A 19923-nucleotide genomic window follows, 5' to 3' on the forward strand; every position below is an offset into this window, starting at 1 on the left:
GAGCTGGTGGATGTTAGAGACCTTGCGCTCCTCCACCTTCCATTTGAGGATGCCCCACAGATGCTCAATAGGGTTTAGGTCTAGAGACACGCTTGGCCAGTCCATCACCTTTACCCTCAGCTTCTTTAGAAAGGCAGTGGTCGTTGTGGAGGTGTGTTTGGAGTCGTTATGTTGGAATACTGCCCTGCGGCCCAGTCTCCAAAGGGAGGGGCTTCTTCAGCATGTCACAGTACATGTTGGCATTCATGGTTCCTCAATGAACTGTAGCTCCCCAGTGCCGGCAGCACTCATGCAGCCCCAGACCATGACACTCCCACCACCATGCTTCACTGTAGGTAAGACACACTTATCTTTGTACTCCTCACCTGGTTGCTGCCACACACGCTTGACACCATCTGAACCAAATAAGTTTATCTTGGTCTCATCAGACAGCAGGACATGGTTCCAGTAATCCATGTCCTTAGTCTGCTTGTCTTCAGCAAACTGTTTGAGGGCTTTCTTGTGCATCATCTTTAGAAGAGGATTCCTTCTGGGACAACAGCCATGCAGACCAATTTGATGCAATGTGCGGCGCATGGTCTCAGCACTGACAGGCTGACTCCTCATCCCTTCAACCTCTGCAGCAATGCCGGCAGCACTCATATATCTATTTCCCAAAGACAGCCTCTGGATATGACGCTGAGCATTTGCACTCAACTTCTTTGGTTGACCCGGCGAGGCCTGTTTTGAGTGGAACCTGTCCTGTTAAAACGCTGTGGGGTCTTCGCCACCATGCTGCAGCTCAGTTTCAGGGTTTTGGCAATCTTCTTATAGCCTAAGCCATCTTTATGTAGAACAACAATTTATTTTTTTCAGATCCTCAGAGAGTTCTTTGCTATGAGGCTGTGTGACTGTAACCACTTCAGCCCAGGAAGGATCTACCCCCTTAATGACCAGGCCATTTTTTGCGATATGGCACTGCGTTATTTTAATTGACAATTGTGTGGTCATGCGACGCTGTACCCAAACAAAATTGATGTCCTTTTTTCCCACAAATAGAGCTTTCTTTTGGTGGTATTTGATCACCTCTGCGGTTTTTATTTTTTGCGCTATAAACAAAAATAGAGCAACAATTTTGAAAAAAATATATATATATTTTTTACTTTTTGCTATAAAACATATCAAATGATAATATGTAAAAAATCAAATTTCTTTATCAATTTAAGCCAATTTGTATTCTGCTACATATTTTCGGTAAAAAAAATCCCAATTAGCGTATATTGATTGGTTTGTGCAAAAGTTATCGCGTCTACAAACTATGGGATAGATTTAGGGACTTGGGGGCGATCAAGTGATTTTTAGCGGGACTGCGACATTGTGGTGGACAAATTGAACACTAAGTGACACTTTTGGGGACCAGTCCGTATAAATAACTTTGACAGGGAAGGGGTTAACATAAGGGGCCATCAAAGAGTTAAAGCGGAGGTCTGCCCACCACTGCAAAAATTAAAAGCCAGCAGCTGCACATACTGCAGCTGCTGACTTTTAATAATAGGACACTTACCTGTCCTGGAGTCCAGCGATGTCGACACCGCAGCTGATGTTTCCATCAGCTGTCGGGTGCATGCCGCCTCCATTGCAAGTAAGGGAACCCAGGAACCCTACTGCGCATGCGCGAGGCTCCGTTCCTCTCTCCTACTGGCCCGGCCGGGTAAAAGAAGAGGGAGGAGGAGGGAGCCTGGGCGGTGATGTCAATACCCACGGCTGAGGCTCCTGGAAGTGGGAACAGAATACCTGTGAAAGACAGGTATCCTGCCCCCCCTCCCCTTCGAAAGGTGCCAAATGTGGCACCTGAGGGGGGAAGGAGTACAATGAGTGGAAGTTCCACTTTTGGGTGGAACTCCGCTTTAAATGTGTTTCCTGGGAGTGCTTTCTACCTGTGTGGGGGATGCTGACACTAGACAAAGAGAGAGATCTGTGTTCCTGATTAGCAGGAATCACAGATCTCTGTCTCCCTGTCTGACAGAACAACTCCCTTGTTTACATAGGCAGACTGCCGTTCTATCATTCCTGAGAACGATCATGCGCCCCAAACCAGGGAGCGCGAATAACGTACAGGTACGTTGTTTCACGCAGCTGGCTGCCCTGCCTCAGTATATGTGCGGTGGGCGGTCTGGAAGTAGTTAAATAGGTAAGGGACAGGGCAAATCGGTGACATCACCTGGTGGCCTGCCCCTTGTGACACCTCCGACAGGTGCATGCTGGGTCGGTGACATCACAAGGGGACAGGGCCACCAGGTGATGTCACTAGGTGGCCTCGCTCCTTACCTTTTTAAGAACTGTCACACGGAGGAGTGTTTATTTAGCAACCAGCTATATACAGTGTTCTAAAGCGAAAAAAAACGCAAAATGCATAAAAAACGCACCAAACACTTACATTTTTGGTGCGACTCCATTGAAGTCTATCACACACAAAACCCAATCTGTGGGAGAAAGTTCCTGACCGCAAAACGCACAGATGTGATCTACATCCATAGGAAACCATGTTAAATGGAATTTAAATTTCTGCAAAATGCACCAAAAAGCTCTTATATAGCGAGTTATTTTGCATTGCTTCTCTAAAGCCAGCCTTTTTGGTTCTCACAATGCAGTACTAATGATTTACATTTTATCTGTATACTGCGTCTTTTCTCTGAAAATTAATGTATTTAGTGCACTGCCATTTCAACTTTTATCTCAGTACACCCAAAAAAGGAACCTGGTATTTGGAAAACTCACATTTTGCATATTTTTTAATATATTTGCACTAAGGCTCCATTCACACTTGTACGACTCCAATGTTGGTTGAATTTGGAGTGCAACCTTTGATGCAACTTTGGATGGGTGCCACTTGGAAACTTTGGCTTTGACCAGTGATAATGGACAACTGTTGCACACAAGTTGCATTATATAACATTCAGGGACGACTTTCATGCAACTTTTGAGAGTTAACAAATAACATTGAAGTTTCTGGCCCTCAAGTTTCATGAAAGTCGGACCAAAGTAGTGCATAAACTACTTTGAAATTGCTGCAACTTTAAGTTATGCATATATGAATGGTTAACATTGGAAAACATGGGGAACGACTTGGACATCTCTGTCGAAAAATAAAGAACGCTCAGTCGAGAAGCATATGTTTTACAGTTTGGTGTCCAAAGGCTTAGTGTTTTTTTTTACACAATGTATCAATCAAGTCACCTTATCTAATGCAGCTTGTACAACAGCCTCACTCTGTGTGTCCAGAGCTGATGTTGCTTCATCAAGTAGCAGAATTTTTGGATTTCGTACAAGGGCACGTGCTATGGCTATTCTCTGCTTTTGTCCTCCACTCAGCTGGGCTCCTCTCTCCCCAACCAATGTATTGAATTGCTGCAGAAACAACATGGATAAATAACTCAAATAACATGGAAAAATAACTAATTAAGTCACATTCAGCTTGCACATCAAAATTGCTTACATCAGGCAGTTTGGAAATAAAGTCATACGCATTGGCTTCTCTGGCTGCTTGTTCAATTTCTTGCTCAGTTACTCCATCTCTGCCAAACCGAATGTTTTCACCAATGGTTGTTCCAAACAAGACTGGTTCTTGACTGACCACCCCAATGTTGTCTCTCAGCCATTTAATATTAAGTGATCGAATATCTTGTCCATCCACCATGACCTGAACAAGAAAAAATTTATAAAACTTAAAATCAATATGTACAAGGTTAAAGTATATCTGGCCTAGAGGGTTTCAAAGATAAGCTTGTAATGCCTGCAAGTACCTATAATAGTCCTAAAAGTTACCCCTGTGTCCATGTGGAGCCCCTTGGAATTGAAGCCCATGCTGAACATGAGGTCAATACTTGTCTTAAAGTTATGATTAACCCACCCATCTTTTCCTGTGCTAGGACATTTTACAGTTTTTACATGCAACATTTAAAGGATTGTTGTACTTTTAATACAGCTATCCTATAAATGAAGAACCTGCATTCATATACAGAGCCTGCCTATGGACTTTTGGTGTAGAGCCTCTATGGCTTCCAACATACAGACAGGTACAGTGAGTTGAAGACTTGGGGTGGGGACTTGCTTGGATTTTGTGTATGTGTATGTAGTTGCATTAAAGAGTACAGTTATCCATTAAAATGAGTTTGGTGCATTATTACATTCAGTATTTTCCTAAATCATTTACTCATGTTTAGACACTGCTTAATTTAGCAAAGTACAGTTCTTTGCAACTGTAAAGTTATTCCAAAAGTATTAAAGGCCATCCCATCTATTTTTATTTTACATGCTCTTTTACATAAAAGAGAGATTTGAAATTCCATAATAAGACATGTCATACCTCCCCCTCTTGTGGATCATAGAATCTCTGTAATAACTGAATAGTTGTGCTTTTCCCACAGCCACTCATGCCAACTAGAGCCATGGTCTTTCCAGCTGGTATCTTAAGGTTCAGACCAGTAAGGATCTATAAAAATATGTCATATAAGGAGTGATTGGAAATATATTAGATTTTAATATGGTAAACAATATAAATATACTTTGGGTCATACCTGTACATCTGGTCGACTAGGGTAGGCAAAGTGAATATTTTTAAAATCAATGTGTCCAGTTAATTTGTCTGGCTTGTGGCCCTCAGGGGAGTCACTATCGATGTGACGAGGCTAAAAAAAAGACAATTAAAATTAAGAGTATTGGTAAAAAAAAGAACAGTAACCTCTCAGATTTAAAATATGTCTGTCATTAGAGAAAAAAGTAGACAACCATTGCTGACTAGGGATGATGGAGTGATTTTGTCAAAATTGAAGCCAAAACTCTCAATTTTACTCATTTACCTGCTTAGGTATTTTTTTTATCTATTAGAGGTATTGTTTTTTGGAGAGTGGGAACATTTTAAATTATTTTACTTACTGTTGTTTGTATGTGTGTTTTTTTCTGTGTGAATTTTATGGTTATTTTTCAACTGTCTCTTTAGCTTTTTCCCTTTGTTTCACTGTCTGTGTTTTCTTCTACCAAATAAAAAAGTAAAACAATTAGGCATCTGCGGTTGGGTTTTGGGGAAACCACAGGCCCATGATGGTTGAAAAGACCTTTTAAATTTCTAAAGGGCCATTTCAGGCTAATTTTCCCCTTGAAAACCAATGAAAAACACTTTAAAGCGGAACCTTGGGCACAAATTAAAAAAATATTATGATACTTATTTTGTTAGGGAGTGTTCTTCTACAAAGAGAATACCTTACTCCACACAACTGCTGGTGCTTTGGTCTCCAGTGGTGGCAGGTGGTCCTGCATTACACATAATGACTTGGCTAAGGGGGCCCTATAACGACAAAGATCAGTAAGAAGAGCAGTTTGTTGTCATAATCATGGAGTGGAAGGGGAGTGTGGGACTGTGAATTAAGGACAGTATTCCTCTAGTGAAATGAGCATTATATTCTTTATCACCTGAGAGTGCAGGCATTTTTATTTACTTCATTAAGGAAGGAAAAACCAATACATATGGCGAATTCCAGTTTGCCTGGCACTCCCACTCATTCTCCTTTTACATGCAGGTGTCATTGAGCTGCCATGACTGGATCCTTCATATATAGGAGACCAGCCAAGTTGATTATACATCAGACTGGACATTCTACAGCTAGACCTCTTCACTGATTGTTGGTTTATTACTCTATGTTTTCTTTTTATGTTTTGTGATTTCCCCAAATGGTATAGGACTACTGAGTACATTGACAATAAATAAATGTTGTTTTTTTTCCCTTCAATCTACAATTTTTTAACTTGCTGTTACCTTGTTTATAATCTTGTATATCTCAAAAGCTGCTCCTCGTGCACTACTAATACTTTCTAAATTTGGTGAAACTTGTCCAAGTGTGAATGTACCGACCAACACTGAGAAAAATACCTTATGGGAAAAAAAAAGGCTTATTTAACACATATGTCACATCAGATGGCATAAAATATACAATAAATGTATCATAACACACTTATATACACGTTATAGGTTTTTAATTCTTATCATGGCCATAATTAGCAATGCTCAGTTCAGATCAGCAATCATGGTTATTCTATGAAGGAGGGAGACATGGGTTTCGCTCTGCAAACAGTGCCAGCACTGGAATATCTCAGCAAGCCAAAAGCAATCAGATTAGCTTTTCTGACCTGTCCAATTACATTCCTCTTCAAAAATCTATTGGGCAGGACTGTCTAAAGATGCAATATAGGCATAATATTGTCCTGGATTAGGCTGTAAATATATTCACCATTGGCTACTGAAATCTCTTGAGTGCGATTGTAGCAAGATGTCCTTACTAAAAAGTTTTGCTTTGGTAAGCTCTGTCTCCTCTATAGAATCTCACTATTACTGATCGTAGTAAGGATCCTTATTTAAGTTATTTGCATTCATTTTATGAATATATTTTATATCACATTGGAACAGACTGCATTCCCCCAAGCAATGATGACAACAACATGATTCAAAGTTGGGAGTTAACAACAACTGGATTCACAGTTGGGAGCTTATGGTCTGTGGAGGGTGGACTATACCAACTTACTTGCTAAGGAATCAGAAACAGATGGGTATTTCCACTCAAACTGGACATTTCCATTAAATAAGCTGTACGCTTGGTTAGATACCCTTTCTGGAAAACAGCCAGTCTTTAAACCTGCTTACAGTTTCATCTCGATATAAACTTTTTATAATACATTATACCAGAGACATTCTTTGCAAGATATAAAGATCTATACGTGTCCATGATTTATATTTATGTGTTCAGAATACTGTGAAGTACTCATGGCCAGTGTAAGATAAATGTATATGTCCTTGGTGGATGATTGTGTTCCTCACCCATTCATATACACCAAGTTCAAGGTCAGTGTCAATATTTTCTCTGAGTGTTCTTATGTCCCATCCTTCTCTAATAAGACATTCACTCTGTTTAAAAAGCAGGTCACACAAATTCAAAGCAGGGAAGGCTCACACTATTTCACTGGAACTTTTTTTTATTTTTTATTTAGGTTATTATATGCTGAAGAAGATAAGTGACAAAAATAAGGAACTAAGTCTAACCTTTCTTAGCATGCACAAACATTGCAAACTTTTGTTTTTCTAAAATTGTCATGTTATGGTTATTATTGAAACAAATAGTGCTTAGCTGGGCTCCTCTTTAAATGAACTATTTGACTTTTTGGTATCAAATATAAATCTTGCTTGAATAACAAATCATGGATTTATTTACTACTAATCATGTAGGAATAATAATGTTTATTGCATCTGGAAATGTGCCATGGATGATTCCCAATGATGATATTTATATGACCAAGGCCCTGGTAGTGTGTTTCCTTTACCATATATTTTTTATGCATGTTATTTTTGTGTTTGTGATTTAGTGGAGTGACCATCCATCTATTTTAAGCTAAGCTTTTAAGTTTTTAACAATTGACAATCTTTACAATTTCTAACAATTCCCATGCATCCACCTTGTATGTGATGTTTTCTATGGACACCCTTAGTTGAAAACTGGGGCTTAATATACTATAGGAACACCAAATATTCACTTTGAATACCCAATCCAACACCAAGGGAAAAAAAAAAAAAAATTTGGGTTGAATTACTAAAACTGGAGAGTGCAAAATCTGGTGCTGCTCTGCAGAGAAACCAATCAGCGTTCAGGTTTTTTTTTCTCAAAGCTTAAAGGCTAAGTTCACCTTTTTTTTCTAAATGACAGCTCCCCTACATACTAATATAGCATTAATGTACTTCTTTTGCAAAAATAAAACAGCTCTCCGTTTATTCTACACACACTTACCTCACTGTCTTCATGGCTGTTGAAAAACACCCATTACTTCTACCTTACTTCCTGGACAGACTTTAGGTCATGACACAGGAAGGAGTTGACCAGCTGATCTCATTAGAACACAACATGCATAATCTACCCTCAGCTGGTCAACTCCTTCCTGTGTCATGACCTAAAGTCTGTCCAGGAATTAAGCCAGAAGTAATAGACAAGTGTTTTTAAACAGCCATGAAGAGAGTGAGGTAAGCGTATGTAGAATAAATGCAAAGCTATTTTATTTTTGCAAAAGAAGTACATTAATGTCATATTGGTGCATAGGGGAGCTGAAATTTAGAAGAAAAAAAAGGTGAACAAAGGTGAACTTAGCCTTTAACCATGTTCGAACCATTGCACGCCCATATACGTCCTTACTTTGAAGAGGAATATCGTTATTATGGCAGCAGCTAGCTGCTATAACCCCAGAATCCCCTTCTTTAGCGGGTGGTCCGGTTTCTGATTAAAGTGGTCTCTGCGGTGGATTCGCTGCTAGATCACTTTTATCAGTGGCGGGAGAGGGCCGCCCCCCTCCTGCTGTGCTTTCCTTCCTGGGTATGGAGACAAGTGAGGCAAAGATGGACCCCACCCGTCTCCATACCATTGCAGGGTGGAAGCGACGTCAAAACGTCACTTCCACCCATAGCTCTTAAAGGGCAATTTTTTTTTATTGCATTTTAGTGTAAATATGAGATCTGAGGTCTTTTTGACACCAGATCTCACATTTAAGAGGTCCTGTCATGCTTTTTTCTATTACAAAGGATGTTTACATTCCTTGTAATAGGAATAAAAGTGAGACTATTTTTTAAAAAAAGAACAGTCTAAAAATAAAAAATGAAAGGTAAAATAAATAAGAAAAGAGATTGCGTGCAGAAGTGAACGCATACGTGAGTAGCACCCGCATATGAAAACGGTGTTCAAACCACACATGTAAGGTATTGCCGCGATTGGTAGAGCGAGAGCAATAATTCTAGTCCCAGACTTCCTCTGTAACTCAAAACATGCAACCTGTAGAACCTGTAGAATTTTTTAAACATCGCCTATGGAGATTCCTAAGGGTAAAAGTTTGTCGCCATTCCACAATTTTGAAGTGTGACATGTTCGGTATTTACTTGGCGTAACATTATCTTTCACAATTAAAAAAAAAATTGGGCTAACTTTACTGTTGTCTTATTTTTTAATTCAAAAAGGTATATTTTTTCCAAAAAAAGTGCGCTTGTAAGACCGCTGCGTAAATACAGTGTGATAGAAAGTATTGCAATGACCGCCATTTTATTCTCTAGGGTGTTAGGAAAAAAATGTATAATGTTTGGGGTTCTAAGTAATTTCCTAGCAAAAAAACCTGTTTTTAACTTGTAAACAACAAATCTCAGAAAGAGGTTCATCCTTGGTTAATTGAAGAAGCTGAAGTTAGAAGCTGATTGGCTACCATGCAGAGCTGCACCAGATTTTGCACTCTCCAATTTTAGTAAATCAACCACATGAATTTGCTTGTACTTGATCGGATGTCTGAAGTGAGCAGAGTTTCACCCTATTTACTATGCTAAGTGAAAACTGACTTTAATCTAACTAAAAATTCTGCAATAATTTAGTAAATCAAGCCCACAATGTGCCACGTTCTGTAATCCAACAAACAATGACATTGCAGTTCACATTGATACTTACAATTAATACTTTACCAATGCTGTAATTTTTAGGTTCTTCCACTGTGAGTCTTGTTCCATACCAAAATGCTAGGGCATACGCTCCAAATATGAGAAACTGTGTCAGTCCCATTGATACATTTAAGGTTATAGACTTTTTCACTCCAACATTCCTTGCATCAATCAAGTTGGCTTCATACCTAAAATTGAAGTGTAATTATAAGACCGCATACAGATTGGTGATTGTGATGTACTTCTGAGTGTGGCAGCTTCGTTGTAGTGTGTGCATGTGGTTAGATTACATGTAAACTCTAACAATGGCCTTCTCTTGTTTGGTCCTTTTTTAGTCTGTGAAATACTGTATATCACTTAATGTTTTTGGTTATATCTGTTGATAAGAGCAAAAAAAAAAATTATATATATATATTTATGGTCGAAGCCCTATGGCCGATACGGATATGAGCAATTAGACTTACCATAAGACTTACAACATGAAATGGACCTGAAGTGTGCCTTGGTCTGATGGTCGGTATACCAAAATAAGGGGGCATACCCTAGATTAGAAATTAATATTTTGTGAAGAGAAATGAATTTGAGAAATGCCCTGAAAAGGGGATGGGAGGGTGGGTACCGCGCACAGGAAACCGACAAAGACCACAGGCGAGCGGGCTGGTTAAATACCCCCCGGGCTCCTCCCATAAATTCAGGCCACCATACTGGCCTTCCTACTTATAGTCGAAGCCCTATGGCCAATACGGATATGAACAATTAGACTTACCATAAGACTTACAACATGAAATGGACCTGAAGTGTGCCCTGGTCTGATGGTCAGTATACCAAAATAAGGGGGCAAAAACATTCAGGCAGGGGTGTAGTTTTATTAGTTTTAGCTTTATTTATTAAGCAAGTTTGGTGAATGCTTGTGCCACTTCCACCTAAGGAGTGGGGACGAACCGAGGTAGGCAGAGTTTCACCTGCTAAGCCTCTTAATGAAGTGGTCTGGGACCCATGCCGAAATGCTGCCAAGGCTGCCCCAATACTAAAGAGTGACCGGATTACTGACTGGGGTCGAGGTGTAGGCTGCGTAGAAGAACCCCCAGGTGTTTGATGAACTGGCAGGCACTCAAGGGTTTGTCCGAAAAGGTAATAGGGGACTAGAGTTTGAGTGTTCCGGTAGGAGTGACAGTAGGCGGTCAAGTATGGTTACTGGACACCGGACGTTGTTTATTTTATAGAGATGGATGTCTATCCTGGAGCTTGATTGCTGGGTTTTAGACACTGCAAGGTGGAGGATGAAATGGTGTTGGCAGCGAGCCAACTACACAGAACTTGGCCTGCGGGATTACCGCGGGTGAATTCGCTGGGCTGCCAGAACTCGTGGTAGGCTAAGTAAATGGCTGCTTGTATGAACAAACTGGGGAGAAGGCCAAATTGTGAACTGGTTAAGACAGTAGACATGTCCCAGAAGATGTCAGCCTGGAATGAACGTACAGTGGACATTAAACTGGTGTTGCCAAGATAATTACACCAACCTGCGCAGGAAGGACATAACAGAGCGATACGGACCTGGTTTCTTAAAGAAGATCGCCTAGGACCGAATGTCGGTGGCGAAATCCACGGCCTGTCCTGTCCAGATAACACCCTAGAGTTGAGCGGCTGCCATGACCAGGTGTAGCTTGAAGAGGGAGGAAGTCCGGGTAAACCCGGGGTTTAGGAGTGTCTCTGGAGGCCATGTTCTTGTAAACCAATGGTGACCAAAAATTGCAGCGATGCCTGTGGAGGCTGTGGCATCTGTCACTACCTGGGGTGATAAGGGAGACATAGATGGTATAATCATTGATATACCGATCCACGTAGTACGGAACCTTCTGACATTGATAGGTCCGCATTCTCAGGAAAGACTGCAGCTACTTCTTAGTACACACCCGTGTATGGGTGAAGTTTTGGGGAACTGGCCTGATACGGGTCAGTTTGTCAAGGGGGAGGCTGGCCTGCGTGGAGTTGTTAGTGCGGAAGAGGTTATTGTAGACCTCAGTTCCGGATTGTTGAGTTTTAGAGACTGCAAGCTGAAGGACGTAATGGTTTTATCAGCGAGTCAAGTGGTGTCTACATAGTAGCTGGCTGCCAGTGCCAGTAAAGTGAATTTGTTAGGCCGTAGAAAACCACAGAGGGCCAGGTAGGTGGCTGCTTGGATGACTAGACTGGGGAATGTCTGAGGTTTTTGACATGTCCCTAAAGATGGCAGTTGTGATGGGCAAGCGTTTGCCGTTAGCTATGGGCTGATGCTTCTGGATGCCACGTAGAAGGGATCTTACTGTATGGGCCGTAAACACAGACGACTCTCTGGGGTCCTGTAAGGACAGGAAATGCTGGATGCTGGCTAGGTATAGCCTGATAGTGTTATGAGAAGGAGCCAGCTGAATGTGGCAATACGATACCTGGTGCGGGATGGAACCTGAACTCAACTGACCTAAGCGAGAAATGATACAGAAAATGATGAGTGGCTCTTATGAAGATGCCACTGGAGACAACTGGCCGATTAAGTACCACTGAAGAATGATGTGTGACTGATTGTGTGCCACTGGGAATGTGTTTGTACTGATTGCAAGAAGTCATGCTAAGATGCGAGCCCTGCAATGATAGCAAGAGTTGTGCTTAAATACGTGCTTGCAATAATTGCAAGGGAGTTTGTGTCAATGGAGATGTATTTGCAGTGACTGCGAGAAGTCCGTATTACTGCATGTGCTTGCACGGACTGTTATGTTTGGATGCGTGCTTGCAATGATTGCAAGAAGTTATGCTTGGATGTGTCCTTGCAACAATTGCAAGAAGTTGTGACTGGATGCGTGCTTGCAATGATTGCAAGAAGTTATGCTTGGATGCATACTTGCAACGTTTGCAAGAAGTTATGCTAAGATGCATGTCTTGTAATGATTGTAAGAGTTGTGCTTAAATGTGTGCTTGCAATGATTGCAAGGGAGTTTATGTCGCTGGAGATGTGTTTGTAGTGACTGTGAAAAGTTCGTATTACTGCATGTGCTTGCAAAGACTGCAAGAATTATGCTTGGATGTGTGCTTGCAACGATTGCAAGAAGTTGTAATTGGATGCGTACTTGCAACGATTGCAAGAAGTTATGCTTGAACGCATGCCTGCAATGTTTGCAAGAAGTTTATGATTGAATGCGTGTTTGCAATGATTGCAAGAAATTGTGCTTGGGTGTGCTTGCAATGATTGCAAGAAGTTATGTTTGGGTGCGTACTTGCAACGATTGCAAGAAGTTGTGATGGGATGTGTGCTTGCAACGATTGCAAGAAGTTATGTTTGGATGCGTACTTGCAACGATTGCAAGAGGTTGTGATGGGATGTGTGCTTGCAACAATTGCAAGAAGTTATGTTTCGATGTGTGCTTGCAACGTATGCAAGAAGTTTATGCTTGGATGCGTACTTGCAACAATTGCAGGAAGTTGTGCTTGGATGTGTGCTTGCAATGATTGCAAGAAGTTATGTTTGGATGCGTACTTGCAACGATTGCAAGAAGTTGTCCTTGGATGTGTGCTTGCAACGATTGCAAGAAGTTATGTTTCGATGTGTGCTTGCAACGTATGCAAGAAGTTTATGCTTGGATGCGTACTTGCAACGATTGCGGGAAGTTGTGCTTGGATGTGTGCTTGCAATGATTGCAAGAAGTTATGTTTGGATGCGTACTTGCAACGATTGCAAGAAGTTGTCCTTGGATGTGTGCTTGCAACGATTGCAAGAAGTTATGTTTCGATGTGTGCTTGCAACGAATGCAAGAAGTTTATGCTTGGATGCGTGCTTGCAACGATTGCAGGAAGTTGTGCTTGATAGTGTATGAAATTTAATCCGATATGAATCGGTTGTAAAGTGTACGAAATTAATCTGATACGAATCGGTTCTATGAAATTAATCTGATACGACCCGATGGTAGAGTGTAAGAAAATTAATCCAATATAAAATCGGACTGTGGAGAGTATGAATATGGATCCGATATGAATCGCTGTGCCACCGACGCGACTAGATTTGAATTGAACTGTAGTGTGTATGAAATTAAACCGATACGAATCATTCTTATGTTGTATACAATGAATCCTGATATGAATCGGTTTGTAAAGTGTATGAAATGAAACCAACATGAATCGGATTGTGTGACTATGAGGGGGGGATAGTAGTGAGGCGAAGGTTTTAACGAATGAATCGGGACCATGACTGAACTTCGAAGGAAGACAGGGTGTTGCTTTTTTTTTTTTTTTTTTAACTTGACTGACCTAGAGGAAAATGACAGATGACAACCGGTGAAGGGTTTGACTACCTGACTTGAAAAGTGACTTGTAACGTTTTTAAGCGACAGGTGCATGAAATTAAATAAATTGAGCGAAATGTTTATGCCATGATAGAGGCACGAATCGATGTGCCGTGACTGCGCCAATGAGGCCACGCCAACTGGGGCTTGCCAGGATGAATCGATGCCTGACGGATGCCCTAGACTTGAATCGGGGCGTGGCATGTGACAATGAAATGAATAAAATGTTTGCCTTAGAGTGAAATGAATGAAAATGTTTCGCCATGAAAGAGGCATGAATTGGTCGTGCCGCAGCTGCGACTGACAGCGAACCGGACTCTGGAGCATGTACTGAAATGAGGCAAAAGGAAAAACACTAGTGCACACCGGAACAAATCGGTGCATCACGGATGCGGCATGTAACAGTGAAATGTTTGCCCTGACAGAGGCACGAATCGGTCATGCCTCGACTGCGACTGCGACTGAAAGCTCTGATGCAGGTGTTGGATGTGGCCGAAACATTTTATTTATTTATTTATACTACTCTTTTTTTTTTTTTTTTTTTTCCGACTGCCACAAACGACGAGTCGGACTGTGGAGCACAAAATGAAATGAGGCCAAGACAACTGGGGCGCCGGGACGAATCGGTGCATCTCGGATGCTACTGGATTCAAATCGGGGCGCGGTATGTGACAGTGAAATGAGTGAAATGATGAAATGAATGAAATGATTTGTTATGGTAGAGGCACGTGCCACGACAGAGGCACGAATCGGTCATGCCGCGACTGCGACTGACAACGAATCGGACTCTGGAGCATGTACTGAAATGAGGCCGAAAAAATAACTGGGGCACGCCGGAACGAATCGGTGCATCACGGATGCGACTGGATTCGAATCGGGACGTGATACGTGACAGTGAAATGATTTCCCATGACAGAGGCACGAATCGGTGAGCCGCAAACTGCGACTGACAACGACCGGACTCTGGAGCATGTACTGAAATGAGGCCAAATAACAATTGGGGCACACCGGGACGAATCGGTGCATCACAGATGTGACTAGATTTGAATCGGAGCGCGGTACATGATGGTGAAATGAGTGAAATGATTGAAATGATAAGCCATGACAGAGGCACAAATCTGTGTGCCGTAATTGCAATTGATAACGAACAGGACTGTGGAGCATGGTATAAAACATGAGACAAGAACAAGTGAGACGCGGCTGGCCAAACAGGTGTGAAGCGGATGCAACTGGATTCGAATCAGAGTGAGGTACGTAAAAATGAATAAAAATGTATTAGAAATGATAGAGGCACGAATCGGTGGCTGAGTGCTACGGCTACGTGCAGGGTTTCTTAACGAATGACTCGTAAGTTCCGTATCGGGGTTTGAGCGACACACGGTATCTAGCAAATGGTGATACATGAAATGAAGAATTGTCAACGAAACCCTACCTGCGACAGCCGAGCCAGACACGTCTGTACAAAAACTACGAAGGGGAACGGAAGCCTCTCAAAAACTGCGAACGGGAACCAAAAGCCGATGAAATTCCGAACGCGCAACTCACGAACGCCAATGAGTTGGAAGAGTCGGCCTAGTGACGTAACGTACCGCGCACAGGAAACCAACAAAGACCACAGGCGAGCGGGCTGGTTAAATACCCCCCTGGGCTCCTCCCATAAATTCAGGCCACCATACTGGCATTCCTACATATATATATATATATATATATATATATATATATATATATATATATATATATAGACTAAGGTAATAAAGAACTAATGCGCACAACCACGCTCTCAAAGGATCATGGGTGATGGAACAAAAATTAGAGAAGCTGCCAACATAAGGGGTGGCCTCACCCACCCTAGTAGGTAACGTGATAACAATCAAAAGTATGTGGCGCTAATCTAAGTGTACCACTCATAATAAATCGAAATTTCAAATAACATAAATCTCAATACTTCCTTAATAGACAATACTCAATACTTCCTTAATAAGCAATACTATCTACTCCCAATAGGGGGCAGCCAAACCAACTAAAATGTTAAATGCTGGTGGTCATTTCAAATAGAAATATATAAAATAAATCATCCAATGGATATAATATTCCTCAACCAAACTATGTGGAAACTGTGACCAAAGGTGATTTTAAACTCAGTGATAATGATGAAATAAAATATTATAGAATAAATAACAATACCTCAAAAAGTGTCATATAATGTGCATAATTTTCCTCAACATAATAAGTAAAAGCAAAAAAAATTATTTAAATAATACCCAAAATAAGTATTGCTGGTAAGTGGATAATACCAAACAACTATAATGCAATATTAAATATAAAATAGCGACTCTATTTCACATATGTAGGCAAAAGTGATCAAGTGCAAAAAAAGTGACATTTGTGCATAGCATATATATAAATGCGACTCTGGAATGAACTCCCAAAATCCAACACCTCTCCCACTTCAAAGTATTTCTAAATATAATTGAAAAATTGTGACATAAAATGTGATCAAAGTCCAAGAAAATATTGCTTCATGCAGTGTGATTCGTAATGTCCGTACAAAAAGTTGGTAATACCATGCCAATAAGGTGACTAAGTGCTGGATTCATTCACTTGAAAACTGGTGCAGCACACAGGTGTTTCCCCCAGCCTCTCACCTCAATCAGCGGCCCCCAATAGGCCAAGTAAAGCAGAAGGTTGATGTTTCTCTATAAGGGATGATGATCCAACAGCTGTCCCCCTCTTCCACAAGGTGTGCGTGGGTCAGATTTTTCTCTACTAATCACCAGCGCTCACACAGACCCCAGAATGATAATAGGGAAGAAGGAGATGCTTCCATAGTGAAGTACTTTCAATACAGATTTATTGTAAAAAATAGTAACTTACATTTAAAACCAAAACTGTCAGCAGAAAATAGCAGCAGAGACGATAAAAGCTTCCGGGTACGGCCGTCCCCGAGAAGCGTCGGCACCTGGCTCCTCCTACCCTGACACGTTGCGTCACAGCACGTGACTTTATCAAAGGGATGACGTCATCCCTTTGATAAAGTCACGTGCTGTGACGCAACGCTGTGACGCAACGCCTAAGGCTCCATTCACACTAGCGCGTTTTTTGATGCATTTTGCAGAAATGCACGGGAATTTTTTAACATGGGTTCCTATGGAACATGTTCACATCAATGCCTTTTTGTTTTTCTGCATTTTTGGAAAGGGTCGGGGACTTTTTTTCATGCAAAAAGCAGCGTTTTGCATGTAATGGATTTCAATGGACAAGCATCAAAAACGCAAGTGCACCGTTTTTGCAGCGTTTTTGATGCGTTTTTGATGCGTTTTTGCCGTTTTTTGTTTTTTTTTTTTTTTAATTTTTTTTTTTTTTTTTTAGACTGTAAAAAAAAACTGTAAAAAAAAAAAAAAAAAAAAACAAAAAACCGCAAAACGCGGCAAAAACGCCGCAAAAACGCCGCAAAAACGCTGCTCAAAAACGTGGCAAGCATGAAAAAAAACCTCCAAAAACGCTCAAAAGCAACATGCATAGGTGTGAATCGAGCCTTAGTCATAGTCTTCTAACTAAAATGCCATTTTAGTTTTAGTCATATTTCAATCATCTATATTGAAATTTAATTTTATATTTGTTTAGTTTTTGTCAATGAAAACATGCAAACAATGATGGAAATATTTTCACAGATTAAATTAACACTGCATACCTGTACATTTAACTCATGAATCAGCATGCTGCAAGTTATATTTGGATGTGTGTTATTAAAGTATCTGACTTTTTGTTTAGTCGCTTTATATGCTAAATACATACTTTTTTAGTCACGTAAATATGAAATATTGCATAGGAATATTTACCATGTAGCTATTCTTAACTGCTGCTCTGCTGAAAATAAGTTTATTGTTAGCAAAGTTCTACCTCTCAAACTCAAATTTAGACACACACATTCAGAGAAGTGACCCATCTACCCCTACCTCTACATTCCTGTCTGCTCTGTTCAGAAGAGTTTCAATCTTGATATATAATATACACTATATTACCAAAAGTATTGGGATGCCTGCCTTTACACACACATGAACTTTAATGGCATCCCAGTCTTAGACTGTAGGGTTCAATATTGAGTTAGCACACCCTTTGCAGCTTTAACAGCTTCAACTCTTCTGGGAAGGCTGTCCACAAGGTTTTTGGAGTGTTTCTATGGGAATGTTTGAACATTCTTCCAGAAGTGCATTTGTGAGGTCAGGCACTGATGTGGACGAGAAGGCCTGGCTCGCAGTGTCCGCTCTAATTCATCCCAAAGGTGTTCTATTGGGGTGAAGGTCAGGACTCTTTACAGGCCAGTCAATTTCCTCCACCCATGTCTTTGTGGACCTTGCTTTGTCATTGCGATTTGAGCCACCACTCCCCAAAGATAAAAGTATTAGTTTGGGGTAACCATGGTCTTTGAACATCCAATAAATTAAACAAAAAAAACAAAAAAATATATATATATATTATATATATATATATATATATATATATATATATATATATATATATATATATATATATATATATATATTTGTAGCAACAAGCCAAAGCAGTTTAATAAGCCCCTAATACAATGAACATACTTATCTATAGCTTTCTGTTGTCCATTAAAAGCAATGACTGTCCGTATAGTTGCCAGAATTTCCTCTGCTACTGCACCGGCCTTTGCATAGGCTTGTAACTCCTTCGATGTAAACGATGCAACAAGCTGGAAAGATGTAAGAAATAAAAAAATAGTAATACATTTAATACATAAAAAAGATAAAAGCAAAAATGAGATTATATACACACATACCTTGGTCCAGATTGCTGCTGACACACCAAGTAGTGGACTAACTGACAAGATGACCAGTGTTAGCTTCCAGCCATACACAAATCCAATGATAATTCCAGATAGAAAAGTACTAAGAAACTGCACAAATATGCACATCTTATCAGCGAGACCTTCATGGATGGTATTTATGTCACTAGAAATAAAAAAAGCTGTCTAAGTAAAGTAGTCAAAACCTTGACTTCAAAGGTTTTTGGGAAGGGGGTTGTTCTTTTTAAATAAAAATTATATGTAAAGGCAAAACTTTTTTTTTAATTTGTTAATTTTTTACTTTTGATAGAGTGGGGAAAAGTCCGACCATCTTTTCAGGTTCTTATTGATATGTGTCTCTACTGGAGGGGGTTTCCACTATTTATATGTCCTCATGAATATTTTCAGAAAGTGAAGGGAAATCTAAAATGTGAGAGTAGTTCCCAGAACAAGAATTAAAGATAAGTCTTCAAACTGGGACATCTGTTATGGTGACAACTAAATAAGTGGGTAATTCCTCATACTTCAGGGAGATTTCCTCTCATGTTCTATTGCATCTCTAGGGTAGGAAGTAAATAGAAATCTCCCTATGGGGACATATAAGACAAACAACGCTCTTGCTCATTTGTGCTACTGACCCCGGATCACCTTTAACTTGCATCTGTGTGTCACCCCTGATGAATAACTTCTGTTGTCCCTGGCCTATCCTCATTATTGCATCCTCTTCCATATTGCCTGGCCCTTTCCTTTAATATATACAATATTCCATTTTGTTGAGAAGTTACAAAAGCTTATTTCCAAATATAATGTAGTATCCCTATGCCATCACATTATTTTCTTTTTTTTTACGGACTGTATTTAGATGATGGAATGTGCCTAGTAAAGATCTCTAGGTTCACAGCTATTAGCCCCTGGGCCAAAAGTCCTATTATAATGCACTACTGCTAGCTTTTGATTATTTTTACTGTATTAAATATATAGAACTGTTTACTCAGTAAGTCTTGAGTTCAAGGTCCCAATCTGAGTGGAATCAAACCAAGACATGTCTTGATGAAGAACTGCTCTGAAAAACTTCTGCCGAATTCTCAGAATTTGGCGAGCAGCCGAGGCCAAAAATGTCCAAATCTGGAAAACACTTAAGATAAAAACAGCACAGCCTAACCCGACATAGTAATAGGAAAACCTGAAAATGAAAAAAAAAGGCTTAAGTGTTTTGTCTCAGTAGTACACACAGACTGTTAACAGGTCACCATCTTTATTATTCACACACATTTCCTGCTCTGACATTTCTTACTATCCCTTAAAGCTTCTAAAGC

The 19923-nt window shown here is 40.3% G+C and overlaps 1 protein-coding gene across 2 annotated transcripts in view; it reads right to left on the bottom strand.

Moving 5' to 3' along the window:
• LOC141144400 (ATP-dependent translocase ABCB1-like) overlaps positions 1 to 19923 on the bottom strand; it is a 133661-nt gene that overhangs the window by 82075 nt on the left and 31663 nt on the right. For both annotated transcript variants that reach the window (XM_073630054.1, XM_073630055.1), the window contains 9 exons: positions 19599 to 19790; positions 18602 to 18773; positions 18390 to 18514; positions 9495 to 9672; positions 5792 to 5905; positions 4557 to 4667; positions 4346 to 4471; positions 3476 to 3679; positions 3217 to 3387 (listed from right to left, as the gene is read on the bottom strand). In XM_073630054.1, coding sequence (XP_073486155.1) covers positions 3217 to 3387; positions 3476 to 3679; positions 4346 to 4471; positions 4557 to 4667; positions 5792 to 5905; positions 9495 to 9672; positions 18390 to 18514; positions 18602 to 18773; positions 19599 to 19790 — 1393 coding nt within the window. The remainder of the gene's footprint in view (positions 1 to 3216; positions 3388 to 3475; positions 3680 to 4345; positions 4472 to 4556; positions 4668 to 5791; positions 5906 to 9494; positions 9673 to 18389; positions 18515 to 18601; positions 18774 to 19598; positions 19791 to 19923) is intronic.

The sequence above is a fragment of the Aquarana catesbeiana genome, linkage group LG05 (genome assembly GCF_042186555.1).
Source record: "Aquarana catesbeiana isolate 2022-GZ linkage group LG05, ASM4218655v1, whole genome shotgun sequence".
Taxonomy (NCBI): domain Eukaryota; kingdom Metazoa; phylum Chordata; class Amphibia; order Anura; family Ranidae; genus Aquarana; species Aquarana catesbeiana.